This window comes from Prorops nasuta, unplaced genomic scaffold (genome assembly GCF_024137725.1).
Source record: "Prorops nasuta isolate Cenicafe-Biocafe unplaced genomic scaffold, Cenicafe_Pnas_1.2 PNAS00014, whole genome shotgun sequence".
Lineage (NCBI taxonomy): Eukaryota > Metazoa > Arthropoda > Insecta > Hymenoptera > Bethylidae > Prorops > Prorops nasuta.
The window spans coordinates 3,442,349-3,463,459 of NW_027116811.1; the positions used below are offsets into that span (position 1 = coordinate 3,442,349).

General features: G+C 37.4%; 4 protein-coding genes across 5 annotated transcripts in view; 2 read left to right on the forward strand and 2 right to left on the reverse strand.

Moving 5' to 3' along the window:
* The window catches only part of hwt (heavyweight), a 96,643-nt gene extending 81,682 nt beyond the window's left edge, over positions 1-14,961 (forward strand). For both annotated transcript variants that reach the window (XM_066734891.1, XM_066734892.1), the window contains 5 exons: positions 1,907-2,796; positions 3,096-4,713; positions 11,686-11,875; positions 11,969-12,088; positions 12,162-14,961. In XM_066734891.1, the coding sequence (XP_066590988.1) occupies positions 1,907-2,796; positions 3,096-4,713; positions 11,686-11,875; positions 11,969-12,088; positions 12,162-12,351 (3,008 nt within the window). In that variant the 3' untranslated portion in view covers positions 12,352-14,961. The remainder of the gene's footprint in view (positions 1-1,906; positions 2,797-3,095; positions 4,714-11,685; positions 11,876-11,968; positions 12,089-12,161) is intronic.
* On the reverse strand, positions 6,662-7,695 carry LOC136778236 (uncharacterized). Its single transcript, XM_066734898.1, has 2 exons — positions 7,102-7,695; positions 6,662-6,997 (listed from the first exon to the last, which is right to left on the reverse strand). The coding sequence occupies exons 1-2, from the start codon at positions 7,413-7,415 to the stop codon at positions 6,820-6,822; spliced, it is 492 nt and encodes a 163-aa protein (XP_066590995.1). The 5' UTR covers positions 7,416-7,695; the 3' UTR covers positions 6,662-6,819.
* Positions 14,962-14,980: 19 nt separating the features above from the next.
* On the reverse strand, positions 14,981-18,215 carry LOC136778690 (glutamine-rich protein 2-like). The gene is made up of 15 exons (XM_066735789.1): positions 18,183-18,215; positions 17,973-18,104; positions 17,803-17,901; positions 17,632-17,737; positions 17,518-17,541; positions 17,213-17,443; positions 17,023-17,130; positions 16,622-16,962; positions 16,438-16,542; positions 16,100-16,365; positions 15,775-16,023; positions 15,487-15,715; positions 15,360-15,423; positions 15,204-15,271; positions 14,981-15,124 (listed from the first exon to the last, which is right to left on the reverse strand). The coding sequence occupies exons 1-15, from the start codon at positions 18,213-18,215 to the stop codon at positions 14,993-14,995; spliced, it is 2,187 nt and encodes a 728-aa protein (XP_066591886.1). The 3' UTR covers positions 14,981-14,992.
* A 1,252-nt stretch (positions 18,216-19,467) lies between these two features.
* Positions 19,468-20,722, forward strand: LOC136778691 (uncharacterized). The gene is made up of 2 exons (XM_066735790.1): positions 19,468-19,512; positions 19,559-20,722. The coding sequence occupies exons 1-2, from the start codon at positions 19,468-19,470 to the stop codon at positions 20,720-20,722; spliced, it is 1,209 nt and encodes a 402-aa protein (XP_066591887.1).
* Positions 20,723-21,111: the final 389 nt, after the last annotated feature.

Genomic DNA, 21,111 nt, shown 5'->3' on the forward strand with positions numbered 1-21,111 from the left:
AAAATACAATTCCAGCCCACTGGTTCATGTAAGTCATTCGAATCAGACCATATTGCTTTCTTCTTGCTGATATTATATATTTCTTTGTGAAGGCTGTTTCGTCTTGAAATCAAGAGAATTCATATATCGCTCTTGGGATCCGATATTAAAGTTCTTCGCGTGATAAAATATTGGTTTTACAGATAACAGTAGTCTTGAGAACACGTATATACTATAATCGTTCGTTTAAATTAAGAACAACCATCGTGGACAACTTTGTAATCCGGGACTGTCGTCATACATTTGTAATCGTAAACAAATTTTGTAGGAATAATTATTAATTTATACTACTGCAGTCCTGTTTAAATTTAAGGCTGATAAAGTTGTCCATGCTTGTCTTTGTAATTTTACGCAAAAATTCTACAGCATTCAGTACACATATATTTAGCACGAAAAAAGTTCTTTCGTTTAGCGGAAAGTCGATCGATGCTTTACATTTATGTTGGCTGAACGTTACTCGCTTCCTGGTACCCATCGACCGTCATGGATTTGCAAGGGTAAACTTGGGGGCTGGTAGTGCGTGGCTAATCCTGCTTATGGTGATGCCTACCTTTCCGCGGTGCATTAGTCGGTATATGAAACTCGCAAGCTTACCTCCTTCTCCTTCAGGAATAAAAAAAGGAGGAGGCCACCCTACATTTATCACAGAAGCATCGCAGAGGCTTCCGTATGGCTTTACGCGCCTCTCGTTTCAAATAAAGCCGTAAGGTAGTGGTGAAAGTACGAGTTTGGATTTCGATAATAGTTTTTGTAGGGTGTCCGGAAAGTTTTTTTGCCATTGGACGGGTTGCTGTCAGGTCCAGGTCCTCGTGTGGTTTATGGTGTCTACCATCTCATCCCTCCGGAGAAGCAGAGAAAGGATTCGGATGAGCCCCTTCGTGGAGCATAATGCTCCCATTATCTCCAGTCCTTCGCCTGTATAGTGTGTGTATGTGTGTGCTATGTTTCTTTATACATATACTATACTAGTATAGGTACCGGCTGGTCGTGTAATTTCGCGTTTCCTTCACTAGCGTCACCGACGTCGACGTCAGGTCCCTGTTCATCGAGAATGGCCCTGACACGATCGTAAACTCTGTGGAGAAGCATTAGACGATACGATGTGGGAGAAGGAGTCCACAAATACGTAAAGGGACCGAGGCTAGGTGGCGAGAGAGGCACAGCAGCCAGGCCAGAAACCATTACCGTAATATCCCGCGGACCGAGGAAGTGATTTTTAAGGCGTAGGAGAGCGGCCATTTCACGGCAATTTCGTTTCCCCCAAAAGCGTTTACTCGCTAGTCAAACTCTACACTTCCCTGTGTTCCATTCTCTCGTCTCCCCCAAAAAGCTTTTTTCACCATTGCTCTTCGAAATTATTATTTCGTCAAAAAGAACCTATAACATAACTGTTCTTTATGCTTTAAACAATTTTAACTCGCTTGAAAAGACTGAGAAATTTTTATCAGCAAATATATTAGTATGATTAATAAGACTATTAAAAAGCTAAGGTCTTAACATTTGCATTGGATCTCCTACATGACAACGTTTAGAAATCCATTTTAGGAAAGAAGGATAAATGATCGTATTACGCTAAGCTTGCACTATATTCAACCTAGGCGCTTTACTCCGTCCTTTAACGGGCTTAAAAATTGTTTTCTCCCTGTTGGCATTCATCCTATAGAGAGATTATGAAAATTTCCTACCATTTGCCTTTTTTTCATTCCTGCCAGACTACCTGTTTTACTAGGCTATTTTACGATCTCACCTCGTCCTCCATTATATTTCTTACGCATCAAAAGCTTGCTAGAGTGAGGAATTTGGAATAAAGAAGCGTGAGTCCAATATATAGCATAATTTTTTAAACGAGCGTGTATTCTTCTTTCAGATCCCTCAGCCTCGGGCTCTTCGAGCGAGGATGAAGAAGCCGAAGGTCAACGATCGGAGATCAGAAAACGAAAGAACAGCCTGTACGCATCAACGTCGATTCGCGGGGTATCAGTAGACAGAGTGAGTTTGCCTTCAGGGGATGGAATAGTGTTGGATTGCGTTGCTCTCGTGCACCTTGCTGATCAGTCGCCGACAGATTCCAATCAGCAGGTGCGACATCCGTCGCCATACTATTACGGTGACCTTTTTAAAGCACCGGATCAGCTGTTGAGGACCCAGCCTGGAAAATACCGGAAGAGCGTGAGTCTCGATGTGCCAGCCGAGCGTTCCAAGACTATTGGCTCGGTGAAAAGGAACTCCTTGGCAGGGGATGGTGGTGCTTATGCTACGACAGACTCGCATCATCAGAAACTACAGCAACGCAGCGAAGATTTTTTGAGCCCCACGTCGAAGAGCGAACATGCTGTCCAGACTAAGAACGACATTCACTCGTCGTGCAACGAGTGGGACCAGAATCTCATGCCACCTCATCGTTTGTTGAGCCATGATCTTCCAGCGGCCATATGCACCTGCGTAGTTTCAGCAGACGAGGGGGAAGACGATGAGTTAGAGCACCGACAGCCGCAGACTACGCGGCATCCGGTGCGCAAGCTTCGACGTTATAGAAGAGTCGAAACGCAACCGATTCTCGTTGAGGACGAGGGCGACGTGGAGGGTGAGGACGAAGGAGGCGACGAGGAGGAGGAGGAGGAGGAGGAGGAAGACGAGGAAGAGATGGCTCGTCAGCGTCATTTGTACGAAACAGCCTTCGACTGCAAGGTCAGTCGATCCGACGACGACCTTGATGATTTCGACCGGGTCACCAATCATCCCATTCTACACTCCCACGTGAGTTTTTACTCTTATTCAGGGCGAGGCATTTAACACGACCTACGGAATATAGTTTTTATGGGCTGAAATATATTGTGAGCGAGACGTCAATTTTTTGTACAAGACTTCTCGAAGCTTCGTTTAATTTGGTTTGAAAAAATCTTGTGTAAAAAATTGATATCACGGATGAATTATGGTGGTGGATCTCTGGTAGATTTTAAGCGTCTAGTATAATTTATAGTTTTCATTTTAAATTAATGGTGTATAGCGATATTATTTTATTATTACGCTTGTTCTAAATCTGATGGTAATTTCAGGTACGGAGTAACAGTGTTGCACCGTCGAGTAGATCGAGCTCGGCGACCGAGGTGTCGAAGCAGTCGTTGCAGCTGCAAATTCCATACTCCGGTTCCCACGTTCCCAAGGACCATCGACGCAAGGTCGTACTTCTCCGCCCAAAGCCAATTCCGAGCCGTCTTCAGCAACAGCAATCGCAACAGCAACAACAGCAATCAGACAATATATCAAATTTATCCCAAGACATTGATTCCCTCCAAATAAATTCGAGCGATGAGAAAGCTGGCTCACCAAGATTAGCAGTACGTGGATATACACCTTCGCCGCCGTCCACCGCACCTTTACCTGCTAAATTCCACGGCATCCGTGACCACTTGCTCCTAAACATTCGCAGCGCACCAAATTTGCCATCCCAGCAGGATCATCCCAGACTGAAAGACATGAGACTACCGATTAAGTCATTGAGAGCAAAAGACTCGCCCCAGAGTAGCGAGAGCAATATTTTGGAAATCAAGAGCCGGCCGAAAAGTTTCGCCCATGAAACCGAAACATCTCAAGGTAACCGATTTGACAAGGAGCTCATTCTGGAGTTCAAGGGCAGGCCGAGAGAGGAGAGACAGCGTCCGCGTAGTTTAATTCGTGAGAGTAGACCGATCATGGAGTTTAAAGGCAGGCCCTATGAAGCTGAGAGCGACGTGTCCAGATCGCGAAGAGATGGGACTCTACCGGATTTCAAGTTACGGGCCAACAGACGTCGAATGGGATACTCCAGTACGGAAAGTATGGCTACCAGTAGCAGTGGTGGCAGCATGGAGTCGATCAGAAGCAGCACGAGTGAAGGGAACAGATCGACCAGCAGCTCCGAGAGTCGTCATAGTACCAGCTTGAGCTCCCACAGTTCCGATAGCGGTAGTAATTGCTATCATCATCACCACCATCATCATCAACAGACCACTCTGACCGGTTTTCTAACTCATCACGCCAATAAACTGCATATATTGTCTCCCATATCTGATAAATCATCTCAGGAACAGGCGTCGGAGACCTCCGACAACAATCGCAACAACAATTCGCAAAAGGCTTCTCCGGAAGAAAGTATGATCGAAAATAATGTAACCGGAAGCAATATCAATAATACCAATACCGTCAATACCAGCACCAATACCAACACAAACACAAACTCGGTTACCTCACCAATGGACTCTTCGTTCAAGAAGAGACGAACGCCGCCGAATAAGAACCTTATTAATTTGGCACTGCAGTCTTCCTCATCCGGCGATGCTGAAATTCAAGGTTCGGACAGCGGCATATCCATCGAATCTCGAGCAGGAATCAAATGCAAACCTTTCGGCTTTCATTTGCTGAAGCCACAGCAATTGGACAATATCAATCTGGCCGATAACGAAGCTGAATTATCGGATCTACCTTTCGATATGCCAAAACTTCGCAGAAGACGATTACTTATGCAACAAGATGCTACTACCTCCGGAAGTGCCACTAGTGTTGATCTCAGAGATTTACCCTTCGACATGCCGAAGCTCAGAAGAAGACTCAGATGCACTCAAAGCACCGATTCCAGTGCTTCTCAAGCGTCGTCGAGTCTTTCAGTTCGCGATGTCGAGCCACCAACTCTTTTTGGTAAGTACTTCTTCACCCTGTTCAGTTATATTTTCCGAACAAAGCCATTTCCAACGATCACTCTTAACATTAATCCTCGGAGACTGAACAGTTTGTATATCAAAGCATCTCTACTTAATCCAACTTATAAACGATAAAACGCTGAAAAGATCGTTCTTTGGACCACCTCGAGGTGTACTAGGTACTCATCAGATCTGGAGGGTCGCGTAATTTGATCTCGATCGTTATGAAGCTTCCAGACAGTGGCTAACATGGTTAAGCTTCGTTTAGCGCCTACGTCTCTTAGCCAAAGGCTAAAATTTCAGCGCGTTGTTTATAGTACGAGCTCGTGCGTTCTTTGCATTATTAATGATCGATGTTGGGCTATTATATTTTGCATCAATATATAATCGCATAGAATATCTTAATTTAAAATACGAAAAAAAAGATCGCGAAAAGGAGAATGCTGTAGTTAAAAAGTGGGATGCGTATGGGTTGCACGAACTAACTGAAATTAGTGGAGTAATTAAGCTGGCGAGACTGCGTCGGTGGCGTGGCGGCTTTCCTATAGCATCCATCGAAGCTCCAACCTCCGATCTGATGGGAGTTTGAGCGGGCGTCGTCTACCCTTCGAACGGCACCCCCCAAATTGCGAAAGCTCTAATGCGAGCCTCGGGAGTAAGCTCCGGGCAGCCTCCTACAGCTGGCAAACCTGCAACGAGTGCCAGCTTACGAGGGGACTGTAAATACCAGTGCAAGCTGAAGTTATCCACCATGTCTGCTGTTACGTTGATACATTGCTACTTTGTTATCTGCTACTGCATAGCTTTGGTTATTTTTATCGTAGCTCGAATGTCAATGAAAGCTACCATCAAGGATTGAGTCCCTTCAAAATTACACATTCTTAATAATTCCTATCCTAATCGTCTGCGGAATTTCAATTTACTCATCTTTATCCCCCCCTCTTCTCTCTCTCTCTTTCACTATATTTCCTCAATGGCACTTTCAATTAAACATGCAAATGTCTAATAAACGTATAGATATATTTTCTCTTTCACTCAACCGATGCTGGCTTTCCCAGCAATGATATTTCTTCCTGATCCGATGGATATCGAATTCCCCTGGTTCGTAAATTACTTCTTGAAGATAGGGATTTGTTAGGGGACGAAAGGAATGGATACAGAAGCACGCTGCCTTGTGATCGTGAACAGATTTCGCGAGAAATCTGTGCTTTTTACACGTTTAGGTGTTGCAATTACTTTTTGGGGAACGTGGATCTGCCACATTTGATCGATCGACCTTCAGAGATCTAATGTATTTGCTCCTAGCCAAGTTGAAGCTATTTTATTACTTTACCATCAACGACAGAGCTGTCGCTGACCGTAAACCAATTTGACGTATAGAGGGAATTACTTTCGTTCGTATAAAAACAGTAAATTGCATTTTTCTGCCTGTAATATAATTTTCTTTCAGTTATCCTCAATCGTTACCTTATATTCATTTCCATTATGAACGTTTATCAAAGTTAAAATACTATTAGTGATATATTACAGTTTTATATACTATATGCAGAATTGTTAAGAAAAATATGGAGAAATAAAAAATATAACACGAGGGACTAGTAAGTGCTTGTAGTCTGTCAGTAAGAAGCTTTTAGTCTTCACTCGAGCATGTCAAATAATTTCTCATTGTCAGCGACAGCCACCATTCGTAATTCGTTCATAATTGATTCCTCCACTTGAGACGTATATAACACGAGAACAACATTACATATATAGTATATAATCTTAAGCTTTCCCGTGATGATTAATGTCCCAATTAGAGCACTTTTCTTAATTGTTAGCCCGCTTGACATAAATATGTATTTATATTATCTAGTAAAACTGTGAAAGTAATTATTCCAGCGTACTAAAAATAAAAACGTGATAATAGAGGATAACAAACTTATTGAAAATATAGTTATGTTTGATTAAAAAAATTTTAATATACAGTAAAAAATTGAACTTTTTATCTTTAAAAACCTAAAATGTTTAAAATAACATTAAATAACTACATGCTGTATTGATTTCTCACAAATAAATAAGTTAAAAATAATTGATTGAATTCTTTAGCTTCGTGAGATTAGATTTAGGCTTTTTTATGTGCACTTTTATTTTCTTGTACCATAGTTGAGTTTACTATCTGAGAATTTCTTGCAAAGCTCTCATACTCCCTGGCCTGATATTTCATTATTACTTGTTCTTCACAATAATTTAACAATTCTGGTGGCGGTACTTTTGAGAGGAAAATTTTTGATGTACTAGACCTGTCGAAAAACACACAGTCGTAAATCTATATATTAGTCACTATTCCTTACAACTTATTATATGTATTTTGAAATATAATAATAAAGAATAAACCACAAATTACCTTGGTCGAGAACTACTCGAAGCAGAAAAATATCGCGAACTTTCACCTTTTTTCAAATCTTTCTTCTGACTGTAGCCACGATTAGAATCAGATAGCAATACTTTTTTACAGTTGATTGTATTACGATCAAGCTTAATTTTGTTTTTATCCAGATCCACAGAACAACATTTTTTAGTCACTTTCTCAGGCTTACAACAGCATTCGCTTGAAGATACCACTCTCTTTCGAGGAAACGAATTTTCCTTCTCCACAAAAAGAAATTCCTGCATTAATTGTCGTTTCACTTTATCTGCCTTTTCTACTTTTTGAGACATTGTAACTTGCACTAAGATAAGACCTTGAATCTGTCTAAATGAAATAAATAAATTTAAAAATTTGTATCAACTGTAAAATCGCGTTATATTTGTTCCAGCATATTCAAGTGACTAATAAGATACATGCGAAAATCTCATTATCATCTAGCTGACAATTGTTTGATAATAACTCGGCTTGTCTACTCGCAGTCAAAATAAACACATTCAAATAGGTATGAACAAGTGATCAACAGCTGATGACAATAGAATAGATATTCGTGAAAATATTTAAAGAAATTTGATGAAAATTAAATCAATCAATTTCTTATAAATATTATAGCTATAATTTTAATTAAATATAAAAATTCGACGATTAATTCATCGAGATCATGATGTAAATCAAATAGAGCGAATTATTATGCAAAAACTTTAAAACGTAAGAAGCAAAAGTAGACTTAGATAGAACACATAGGTGATATTAACGTGTCGAGATTTCCCCTTCCCGTGCTTTCTATTTCGGTCGCGTTGGCGACGAGCAGACCGGAAGAAGAGCGGTTCTTCATTGTACTTTCAAACAATAGCTTGTACGCTCTACAAAGTGTTAGTAGGCAGAGACTGCACGAATATAGACCGAAGTTTTAAAGCTCTCACTCAAACATTCTAGCTTAACACAATCTCCTATCTTTAATTGCATGCTTTTTTATAAGTTAAATAATTGTGATCGTGAAAATTTACATTCGCAATCCAACCACGCTTTTTACAAATGCAACGTGTACCATTTAACAGACGGTGACTCGGATCACCTCAATGGTGCTCGTTAACGGATCAAGTAATACGGTAAAAAAGGGTACACGTGCCCATATCTCCTTGGTTTTGTCTCACTGAGTAGGCAGAAAAAGATTCAGAAGAGCTTTTGGGAACTTTTTCTTCTCCTAGAACCCTCATTCTAGAAGCGATGTATCATTTTGCACGTATACCTAAAGCTTTCGGCGATTAGATGAAGCTTAATTGCTATTGGTAAATACATGCCTCTTTGGGATTTTATCAATTCTGTTAAACTTAGAAAAACAGAGATGTATCGACTGTCTTTGTAAATATCGACATTTTTTTCTACCGTGGCATGAGTTGCAATTGGATGCTACAGTGCTTTTTCCCCTTTAAACCTATCGAGTTACAAAGGAAATGACGTGACTGCAACTGAGGCAAGGTAGTTAAGTGTTTTTGCCAGAGTATTCTCGTGGCGGAAGTGCAATCGTCGTTGGCCAAGAGTATTTTTTTCGCTTATTCGTAGAATTTCATATTTCAGAACGAGGCCACCCTCACCTAAATGCTGTAAATTAGAACAAATTTCAAGGGTCGTCAACTTATCCGGGTAGCCGAGCTTTCATTTTCAGAAACGTCAGTTTTAACAAACGAGAGGGTTTTGGCGAATTACTTTGCATCGTGAAATTCAAAATAACATCGTTTGAGGTGGTAGAAAATATTTTTATTAGCTCTCAACATTCTTAATCAATTCACGCGACAAATTTCTTAATTTTGCGAATAGAAAGCGTACCTCGTGTCTGTTCGATACGATAATAAGTTATCATTATGAAAGTAATGGGCAGAATTGGGTCTTATCAATCTTGTGCACAGTGGTATGTCTATAATATAGGGGACTCTCGTTTCAAGCTAGAATGCCATATAGTTCGTAAAATCTTTTTAGGGGTTGGCCCGTGGACTTTGTTAGTCTGGAGAGCGAAGATGCGATCAGATATCAAAAGCCAGCAAGGAGTGGCCAATAACTAACCGTGTAACGTCATTATCCGCTAGACTTCCACAAGCGACCCTCATAATTTCCGGTCCTCTCTCCCCTGTCGCCGAAACGATTTGCTTCTTTCGACCATTCCGAATCCTATCGTTATTGATAACCAGTAATTTTCATAAAAAAAAAAAAGAAAATTGTTCGCTGAAAGTTTTAAAAAATCAATGTTTCTCGATAACTCCGCATATTACCCACAATGTTTGATGTCAAAAGACGTTAGAGGTAAATAGATGGTGAAACGAAAGAATTATTGGTTATATGGCCGAACTCGTAGATATATTTTTGTGCGTGAGAAGGCACATTCGTGATCCTCGACAAATTGCTGGAAGACGCCAAGCTGCCGATAGAAACAGCAAATGTGCCTATCGTAGTTCATATTTCATGAGGATCGAGGCGTATCAACAATTCTACGCAGGTTCGAAGTGTTTGTTATCACATCAATAAGGGAAGCTTCTTGCGTGGGGAACCTTGGCTGTGCTGTAGAGGTGCTGCGTAACTGCAACATCTGTTAAAATTGATCCCAAGACCTATCTCCCCCTTCAAATTTCTTATCTGTTGTGCATACGCAATTCAAAACTGAGGTGAGATTTTTGTGGGAAAGAGGAGTAAGGTATTAAGGCCACTTCAACAGGCATCTTAATATTGCAAAACGTTACATTTGGAATTTCTGAAGCAATTGGTCCGTTTAGCTCTAATAAATAAATATTATAATTAAGTTTTTACTCCACAATTGATAATGTTAAAGAATTTAGTGTTCTTTTGCTTCGTATCGTTATTGACTGCCACTAGAACGTTTACTGATAAGTGGTTCCTAATAGAAGCTGCGTGACTCTGTTCCTAGCAATTTTGGCAAGTCGTTATTCTCACGTAGGAAATCTTTTAGGACGATAAATCTCACGTTAAGACTGTTCGTAAACTCTTGAAGTAACTGTATAAATATCATATTGCGGGCTTTGCGGTTCGATTTTATTGCACGTGATTTATAGGTGAAGCGTGCTTTTCGAAATCGAAGAAAATGTCTGTACTTCTTGATTTCCTTGTAAATTAAAATTCCCTTTTTTCCTCGATTCTGATTCATGGTGACGGTGAGATTTCCCGCGTGTCCTGCGTGACAAGGAATTTCCCCGGGGAGTTTTGTGGCAGCATTGAGGTCGTTCGTTCCTTACCTCGTAACAACAAGAAATGTCACCGTCGTTGCAGTTAAAAACGCATTTCAAAATTCTACGCAACTAATTTTCAAAAAAGGTTATTATTTATTAAAATATATAGCTGTGTAAATATTTGAAGAGCCGGAGCTGTCATTTGGTACGAGAGTATTTCATAAAGGACAAATTAGCTGGTGGTGTCCCTAGCTCTCACCTGTAGACGTCTCCTTCCGTTCCTTCTTCCTTTCCACCATTTCCCTTGGGGAGCAAAGAAATGGAAACTGCACAAGGAAATTGATTGCGACGTATCTCTGTCAAAGACGGATATTAAAACCGTCTGCTAAGGAAACAAGGAAATAAGGATTCTTATTCAAGGATAAAAAATGTCTGAGAGAAACAATTGTTTAGAGAGTTACTGCATGGTTAGGAAAAACAAAAGAAAAAGGAACATATGTTCGTGGAAAGTAAATAAAGTTTGATAGATAAATCAACCTGCTACATGGCTGGAATAGGGTTTAATAAAACAGAACTCTCTGCATTCTGAAACAAGCATCTACCTTTTCGCATCAATATTTAAAAAAGTCTGCAATGAAATGGTCTCACGCAAGTCCACCCTGAAGAGTTATCGGATAATTCCCTATTTTTTCTTACGAAAAATATCTTAACTTTCGGTTTCCTTAATTTTTTATCGAGTAAAGTCAGTGATATATTTATTATTGTTGAATCGTTACCTAGTTTTTACTTACTATTTGTACATCTCGATGTCTATGGGGAACGCAGATGTGTACGAGATGTATTAAATTCGGGAGAGGTCTTGACTGAATGCTACATATGTCGGAACAATTTACCGATACCTGGATCTGTTCCTCCGTCTCGCAGTCAACTACTAAGAGATTACGATACTAAATGAAATTAGCTCCTAGCTATGGGATACAGCAGTACTTTTTCTGACAAACTTTGAAATTGACTGTGATACCTTGGAAACTTTCTAGAAACTTTAATCTATTTCAAAAAATGGCATGACCGATGTAAATCCCTTTACCCTGCACTATTACTTTCAAACTTAGTTGAAACATGACACGGGTCTCTTAGCATATCAATGCTATAAACTTATGCTCACGAATCTTTCTCATTAATACTTGTTCAATAGGTTTTTTTCAATTAGAAGTTAAATTTATTTCTCCGAGTAATAACCGTATAATTTTAACTTTCCATTTCGTTCTTCGGATAACTTTGTTGTGTAGTTATAAGAGAGAATCTGAAGTGTCAAAAATATGATAGTATATCTAAGTGTTTACCGTTAGAAGTTGGTGGCGTCTAACTGTCGCGTGACTCATTTCAGGCGGCGGTCTGGCGCGTCCAAAGATGACGCTGAATCTGGATGCTGCTGGTAACGGAGCATTGGCTGCTGGTATTGGAGGTCAACTTATAGCAAAGAAGCCTGGCCTTAGTCTCGGACTACCACTAGAAATTAGTGCAGTCAGGGGATCCGCTGATCTCGTCGATGTTGATCTTCCTCTGGAAAGACAAGGGTATTTGCGACAAAAAATTAAATTTAAAACACACTCTGTGGATAAAAATGAATTCTTCCAGTATATCATTGTTGAATTGTCATAAATTTTCAGATGGTACCACGGCTCCATTACAAGAATCGAGGCTGAAGCTGTTCTCCGGCTACTTCGAGAAGGAAGTTACTTGGTGAGAAACAGCGAGTCGACAAAACAAGACTATTCTTTATCCTTAAAGTAAGTTTACGTTTGACAGATAGACACTTAAGAATCTAGAGCAGCTTATTAATGGAGAAATAATGATTTTCAGGAGTGCCCGTGGCTTTATGCACATGCGTATTCAGAAGAACCAAGAATTGAATGCATACATTCTTGGACAATTCAGCAAGCCTTTCGACAGTATACCGGAAATGGTTCGCCACTTTAGCGTGAATCGTCTTCCGATTCGAGGCGCCGAACATATGTGTCTTCTACATCCGGTGATAGCACAGCTTTTGTAGCGCTTCTATCGGAGCGCCGTTTAAGGTGCTGCTCGATTTTTTGATAAATAATCTTTTACAAGAAATTTTAAGAAAGGATTGTCTGAGGAAGCGACGCGCAGATATACATAAGCTACAGAGCATTTCTACATCCAAGTCCGAAAGAGTATCTATGAATTTTCTGATACAAGTTTTTTTTTTACCTTCCATTTAAGCAATAATATAACGAGCATATTATTGTCAGTAAACTCCATACGTCCATGTCATTCCTCTTAGTAATTTAGTGGAAGAGTCGAAAATACCTTTCAGAAACAAACTATTCAGAAGTATGCAATTGCGTGGTAAGAAACACTATAAAAACAGATCAGAGCAATGGACAATAAACATACGGACGAATCGTTCATTCTTTACGATCAAATAAAGAAAATGCAAGTACAGTACAAAGATTAATCATTGAAAAAATAATCGACATTAAAGAAATGACGTGCAATGAAGAGAAAAGGGAATATTATTCATATTGACTCATTTCAAGTTAATTATTGCCATACTTTCTGTTTAAAAATGTTTGGTTCAGAGGTTTGTGAATATACATATAAGCATGTCAATTTCGAGAGATTTGTGGTCTTCCTTAAAGTATCGCGCATACCTACCTCCAAATTGCGTATGAATCATAATTGTAAAGTGATATTAAACTACTATTATTGTTTATTATTCACTGGGCTATGTATGTGGTTTGATATATCGTAGAATGCTATAAAACGCAAATCTTGAAAAGAAACCGTATGTAAGAGACAGACGAGACCAATCTTTAAATTCGAAATTGGCAAATAAAGTATAAATCTTGAAAATCCTTCGAATTCTTTTAGGAAATAAAGAGGGACATAATCGAAGGCCTGGGCTTTTTCTAAAATTCTAAGAAGAGGCTGGGAGTTGAAATTTTTGATAATCATATGTGACTTAACTATTAAGATCCTGTGCAAATGAAAACCGATTATTATGGTGAATTTATTAAAGGTTCCTTATAAGAAATTTTTGATGGGATCAGACTTGCTGTTTTATAAATCGATACTATTAGGAAAGAGAGTTAATACGTATGTAGAATTAGATAAATGTCTTGTCCATGTAGGTAAAACAAGACCTGTGAAGAAGCTGAAGCCAAAGATGAGTTGATTCGTCTCTTTCCTACTCGAATGAGATTAAGGTAATAATAATGAATCACGGAATTACCGCAATTTCAATGCCAAAATCTATATGTAATTGCTATTATTTAATAATTTTACTTATTAATGCATCACGTTCCGTCGTCATAATAAATATATAGTCTTGCCATTGAGCGAAATCGGAATCTCGTAAGCTAAAGCAACTGATACATATTTTTTCATGTGATATTAATTTGTTACAAAAAGTTTAGCCTAGTTTAACCTGTGATCTGTTATTCATTCCACTTATCTATATTTGTTACTTGCTTTGTATGGAATAATAATAATGGTTATTCTTCTCTTTATTATTATTATCATTATTATTGGTATCGTATTATAGTTAGGGGTAAAACGTATCGCAATTCGATCAAAATGTCCATTGTAATTTCAATAACTCGTAATAACTAGAAATTCAATTCACGTTGGTTGTGAGTGAATTTTTTGGCCCTGTTTTGCACGACTGGTGAAACAGAAGGTATAATTTCACGAATTAGCATACTTAAACTCTAGCACGGCGGAAGAGGTATCCGTAATGGTTGACTATTGTAAGCATCTCTATTTTGCAAATATTTTCATTGCTGTATAATTTTTAAGATATTGTGAAATTAATGGTTTAATCATTACTACTACGCATTAGGCTTGTAAGACTAATTGTAGCATATTTATTTAACTTAAAGCGTATTAAGTCCCGTTGGAAAGACTACTGTTTATTTTTACACATTTACCGGCCATGAATAATTTAGGTTGGTTACCTTATAAGCTTTGTACTTTAAGCTGCCAGTATTATTAATTGTAATCAATAATGCATATCCATGTTAATATTTAAGGCATTACATATATTATTCCCATATGAGCGGATTATTGAAAATGTAATCTATATATTTGTTTCATATTACATTTATTATTACATTGTGTCGTTAATCAGTGATCTTACGCAAATTCAGCATACCGTTAATTTAATCGTAAGAGAGTAGAACGATAAATGTAGTAATTAAAACTAGTATTAGAGCTCACACAGCCTACAATATATTAAACAAAGTCACGAACAAAGCAGTAATAATCTGTAGATACTTCCTGTACCTTGAAATTTATATGAAGTGACGTTTAGCTTAATCTTAACATACTGCGCATATATATTATTACGAGGAATATTAGCGAGTAACCGTATAGGAGTGTAATGATAAGCTGGATGGTACTTAATCAATTAAGTATGCCCAGTACGTTTCCTTTAACCGTTGTGAAAAACTATCGATACGAACGCATCGCGAATAATATGTGCAATAACGAAGCGTGACTGTGTTTCCGATCATCGTGTAAAGTATGATCTAGTATTTTTCTTTTAGCACAGATCAGAAATGTTCCGAAACAACTCCAATAGCTAGTCTTGTGTACTCTGAAACTCTCCATTAATAATAAAACGTTTAATAATTGACGAATGATTACTTCAGTGCAATTTTACCCAGTTAAACATGTATGTATTCTTCTTCCACATCGTTCTCGCTTTCTACATTTATATTTTCCTTGGTTGAATCAATATTACCTGACACTTCCTCGGGTTCTATTTTAACCTGCTCATCTTTCTTTGTATCAAGTTTCTGTTCAATAATAAATAAAATGGATACTTTTTATATCTTACAGTACCATATTAGATATTCTAACTATTGCATTACTTACCTGTGCTGGTAAGTTATTCGCCGTTCCTTTACCCGTCGATTGGATTGATTTTTTTGAATTATTCTTTGCTAAAATAAAAAGTAATAATGCATATTCCGAATATTGATAAGTCATATGGAAAATATTGATGATTTTTTATAATATAATAATTTCTACCGGAAGTGACACTGGCTCGATTGGGTTCTTCGGCTAGTGGAAGCGGAGTAGAAGCATCTTTCTCCTAAAATTTAGTCGATCGTTCAGTTAGATTTAGCAATAAATAATGGTAAGATTATTTGTTTACCGAAGGCGTTGGATTCACCGGTATAGGAGAGTGGCACGTGCAAGACATTTCTTTCTTAGGTATTGATCGACTTCGATATAATCGTCCGTCTTTTCCTTCTATATGTTCAGCTGTCAACTGAATAACTTGAGGTCCCCATTCAGTGAAATTGCGATTCATCTTTGCTGCTCTTTGTTGAGGGGTCGTCACCGTATGACTTCCACCGCAGTATCGATTACAGAAAACGTCACTATGAACAATAATGAGTTAGATTACGAATAAAGAGGTAAGTATGATGTGATGACTAACCCAGCATGTTTATTAAAATCGTTATCTTTCGCCAATCTAATCCTTTTATCTTCTTCCCTCATAACACTCTCGAAATGTACCATATTCCTACTATACGACATCTCAGTTTGTTGTCGTCTGATGTCATCTAATTTGTAGGTTAAATAAGGTTTCATACTAGTTTTGCAAGGGAAGGGCTTTGACACGTATCTAGCATCTTCTTGCCTCTTCATCACCACGTCTTTATCACAAGATATACATTGAACATCCCTACAATTTGTCAAGAAATTATGCAATTTGGTTTCATTCAGCTTGGGCGTGGTATTGGTAGAAGAATAGTATTAACCTGAGTAGCTTTTTCGAAGCAGCAGCTTCCTTATCACGATTCAATTCCGACAGCTCTTTAATCTTGCGTTGAAGGATTTTCATACGATTTTCTACGAGGATCTTGAATGATGCAGTTTCTTCCTTGTCTGTTTTGATTTCAATGTCCCTCTGCATTTCGCTGAACGTTTCTTGACATACCACCTCTTGTTTACTCAATTTATCAATCGCTTCTTCCAATCCTCGAGTAAGACCGTCGCAAACCGTGTGAAATTGGTCCAGCGACACCTAATATTGTCATATATTAATTTTAAAATATCAATTGATTTTTAGTTAATAAATTTATAATCGATGCCATACTTTTTGGTTAACGATTTGAACATCCGCCTTATCAGCCAGAGCATCTTCCAAATCTTCCTTGTCAAACTTAACATTCTTCAGTAACTCAATTTGTTCCATCAATGACTGCATGTGTAAAAATACTGCTATTAGCAAAGTTTCAATAAACGTTATGAAAATGTATTGATGATTCTTGTCGCTTTACACTGAAATTCATTTCCTGCTCATCCTTCATGTCCCTCAGACGATCAGACACCTTGTTGAGCTCCTCGATATCACCTTGAATTTCTTCCACATGGTTGCTTATTTCTTGAATTGCTGTTTCAACTTTTTTCAAAATACTTCCATTTTCAATTGTGTCGTTCATTTTTCCTATTTTTTTTTCTGCTTCCTTCATACGATTGATAATATCACTAAGTGTTTCTTCAAACTTTGATTCAAATTTTTTAGAGCTTTCTACGTAGTTGTTAAGTTTGGATTCTAAAGATTCATTGTCAGCATCGGAGCGACAGGACTTTTTTAATTCTACTTTCAGATTTTCGATATCTGCGAGAAAAAAGTATTTTAGAAAGCTACCAGAACGCCATTGATGTAGGTTTTATTTACTTGCGCTATTCTGCTCCACTTCGGCTCTTAAATCCTGATTTTCAACTTGCATTCTCAGTACTTCTGATCTTAAATAATCCAAACTTCTTTGAACTTCAGAGACGTCCACTTTGTCAAATAATTTACACAATTATTTCAACGTGACTCTATTACGTTAAAGTTACATGGAGTAACTTAAGGAAAGATTTACTTTCGGCAAATGACACCGCATCTGTTATTGGCGTTGTATTTCCGGGTTTATCGATATCTTTAGGCGAAGGAACTTCATAATTCTCTTCTGCTTCTGATGTCTCTATTATCGGTATATCCTCCGGCTTCGGCTCATCTGCTCCGCCTCTAATTCTTCGTGGTTTTCTTATTTTTTGTTTAGCTAAATCTTCTATACTTTTCTTTTCAAGTTTTGGAATTTTTACATTATTATCTAAAAATAATTACTATTTTATTAAAAATATCATTATTTAGCCAGTCGCATTACTCACCTGAAATTAAATTTACTCATTTCTGTGGTAAAGTTAATTGCTAAAAAAATATAGAATTAAATAACAATAAATCATGAATTATTTTTCGTTATTAATCAATCAAAGGCATAAATCATAATTTAACGTTTACTTTTGTATTTAACGTAGTGCAACATATTTTCTTCTCTTTGATCGTTAAGACTGTATTGATTTGGATAGACATTTATCGATATATTTGATCCGGAACCAGCAATTTCCTAAAGAGTTAGGGAAACATAAGAAATTTTAGCAAAATAGTAATAAATTATTTTTTTTTTTTTACCTTTTCCCTTCGGCACTGAACTTTAATATCGCTTAAATTTATTAATTGCAATAAAACACGAAGAAAACTATGCAATATTTTAAAGTTTACAGCTCCAATCTGTAAAATATGTCATTGTATTTTTGGATGGATGGAAACTACGCTGTTATAAAAAAAATTATAAAATTTACTTCGGGAGTTCCAAGCGCGAGGTCTAGTAATTGTGCTAACGAAATTTGTGAATCAGTATCAATGAAGTATTCTGTTTTTAGAGATTCAATTAAAGTAGATTGTATGGTTGTAGTCGACATTTTGGCTTTATCCTACAATTTTTTTTTTGTTTAAAAAGACCGAATTTCTTAAAAGGTTATAGTGTGAAATGACATGAAGATCTATTATACTTTGATGTTTAATTTTGTGGATGTTTTCTTCATTTGTTTCTTTATTTTTGATAGGTAATTAGGTAAGGGCTAACTGGCTTTTCAAATGTAGATAAAAACGAAGTTCTGTCTTATCGACAGCGCAAATATTATTTGACAGTTGTCGATAGAAAGGAATTCACATTTTTCTATCCATGAAAAGAAGGAACACCCTGTTAAATCTTAAATAAAAAAAGAAAACGTTAAAAAAATTAAACATATCATAGACATAAAGATCCTCAAGTGGTTTCCCTACATTATTTTTAATAATAATACAGTTAATACTTGTATAATAAAAAATATAACGTTTTGCAAATTGGAGTTCTAAACTTTAAAACATAGCATAATTTTATTCATATTTATTGCAATCAATACATTTAAATAATGTCAAGCTAGAATACTAAAATGAGAAGATATAAAAATATGAAAGTCCTCGCGAACATTACAAAACTTTATTATTTTATTGTATTACTTAAGAAATTGTTGGTTGTTTTTTTACTAAATATATGAATAAATGTCCTTCTCTCCCTATCTCTTGGAACATTATATAAAACAGAAATAAGTAGATATTTTTCACTATATTATTCTATGCGTCAAGTGCTGCACCCTGTTAAGCATTTATCAAACTACTAAGTACAAAAAAATACCTCTACCACATTGTTGTAATAAAAATTTTAAAGACATCTTTTCACAGAAATGACCCGACTCGTATAAAAAGAACTGATATTGGTAGAATATTGTTTTAACTGTTTAATCTCTCACTAAACTGTCCTTTATCCAGTACGTGAAAAGATTTACATGTAACCCGTGTACTGGTGGATATATCAATACGTGATTAGATCAGGTATCTATGGCATAACGGAAATCGCTGTATTTATTCAGATGCAACGATGGAACGATAAACAATATTGTTCAATGTAGCTGAGTATATTAATGAGACATATCGCTGTTCTTCTCGAGTTACGTTTGATAAATCTGAGCTACGGTGGATGTTTAAATTATGTCGTAGATATATCGATCGTTGACTAGAAATGACAATGGTGATATTAATGTTAACATTCCTGAGGGCTCGTGGCCAAATATCCACACTTGCACCTGAATACCCCGAGTATCCGGTAGCAGGAATCAGCATTTTTGTCATGAGTTATATACGTTAAATGAAAAACAATATTTTCAATTGGTGTCGTACTCGTTGTTATATACTCCACTTTCAATATTACACTTATTCCCTCGTCATTTATCACCAGTAGGAATACGGTCGTGCGACATGAAGTATCTACGCTTGATTTGGATTTATCTCGTTTTTATTACAGTAAGTAGTTTTTTATATTAATATATAAATAATATTACCGATATAGCACCGTCATTATTTTGATCGTTGTACGAAGGTTTCAGCAATTAGACCAAATCTAAGCGACGTTCAAAGGATTGACCAGGCAGGCAAACTTTCAGCGTTAAAATCGTCGTCGAATTCCAGCATCTTGAGCCAGCCAAGTATTTCAGCATCACAGTGGGATCACATACTTCGGGAATTCTTGTTCAAAACAATATCTCCACTGCCGGTAGCTAATATTGATCTGTACAAGCGCATATTGGACGCTCCATTCTTCGGTGGTCCTTTCCCAGTAACATCGAATAACGAAAATAATACTATTATTTTGTCTCGCGGAGAAGTCTTTTACCTGCCAAACAATCGCTGGATACTTTGCCAGGAAGGCTGCCTCGAGTGCGACGTGTGTTTCGAGCAAAAGAGCTCGATTCTGAAGTGGATCCTGAGAAGAATCAAGAGGTTTTCGTTCTTCGGTCCTCCTCGATACGATCTCCAATTGACTATTACACCCCAATCTGATAGAATTTTTCACGTGAACAGTCGCAGACCACGAAGCTACATCTACGTAATACCGCAGCATTTTTTAAATTCTGAACGTAATTTGAATCTTTTAAAATTCAAGGACACTCTAATAACCTTGAACAATGACACTGTTGTAGTAGAAGAGGATAGATCGCAGTTTGGTAGAAGCACTGTTAAGCCGATAGATGTACGCAGTAGTTCTTCGGATTTGCCTACCAGAAAAGTGAAGAACGTCACCGGGAGAATGTCAACGGCTGCTCAAAGAAATAACAAGAGACAGCGTCATAGATCAAAAACTACGGCTCTGCCTTCCACGGTTACTTCTTCCACTCGTAATGAAAGTTCTGCGAAGAATTTTACCAGTGATTCGAAGCTATTTAATCCTAAAATTATATTGGGATTCGACCAGGAGGGCCAGAAACATTTGATTCACGTTGTTCCCGCTTTGCATCAACGCGAAGTGACATTACCAGTCGTGAAAAATGTACTGATGCACGATCAGAATATTTTTAATCAAATGTTTAATCAAATTGAAACACGAAACACAGAAGCGTATCGACAGCTATATAGCAGAGTTCTTCATTCGTTGTACGACGAGAGGCATAACATCGAAAGGTTTCTTTCGTCACCTGAGAATAAAATTATTGGAGCAAAAGAAAGCGAAAAATAAATTGAATTAAAGGATCGGACTCTGTAGACTGTTTGCAGTGAAATAAAAAAAAGTTCGCAGAATCAACAACTATGGATAATGAATTACAGGGTAATATTTAATTTAATAATGCGCAGTAACATTAAGTAAATGAACGTTACATCGACAGAGATGTAATAAGATAGATAAATACAGAGTTTTAAAGCCGAGGTAGGGCTTTTAGTGAGATATTACGATTGAATAAATTGTGTAAAATTGAAGGGTCAAAGGAATAACACCGATGAAGGCATTGGGGTTGAATCGGTTATATGATACTGGTAATTATAGTCGACGTGGTGGGGGAGGAAAGCAATAAAGGTAAGGAGATGTTAAGCTTCGGTGTGTTACATTAAATGGACGAACCATCTTTG

Excerpts from the sequence above, each read along its gene's own strand:
- LOC136778690 (XM_066735789.1), bottom strand. The coding sequence starts at position 18,215 with ATGAAGAAAACATCCACAAAATTAAACATCAAA. Across the intron at positions 17,902-17,972 it reads TCGCGCTTGGAACTCCCGAA|ATTGGAGCTGTAAACTTTAA; the intron begins GTAAATTTTATA and ends CATATTTTACAG. Across the intron at positions 16,366-16,437 it reads TTCAAATCGTTAACCAAAAA|GTGTCGCTGGACCAATTTCA; the intron begins GTATGGCATCGA and ends TGACAATATTAG.
- LOC136778236 (XM_066734898.1), bottom strand. The coding sequence starts at position 7,415 with ATGTCTCAAAAAGTAGAAAAGGCAGATAAAGTGAAACGACAATTAATG. Across the intron at positions 6,998-7,101 it reads TCGAGTAGTTCTCGACCAAG|GTCTAGTACATCAAAAATTT; the intron begins GTAATTTGTGGT and ends GTTTTTCGACAG.
- LOC136778691 (XM_066735790.1), top strand. The coding sequence starts at position 19,468 with ATGAAGTATCTACGCTTGATTTGGATTTATCTCGTTTTTATTACA. Across the intron at positions 19,513-19,558 it reads TTTATCTCGTTTTTATTACA|CACCGTCATTATTTTGATCG; the intron begins GTAAGTAGTTTT and ends TTACCGATATAG.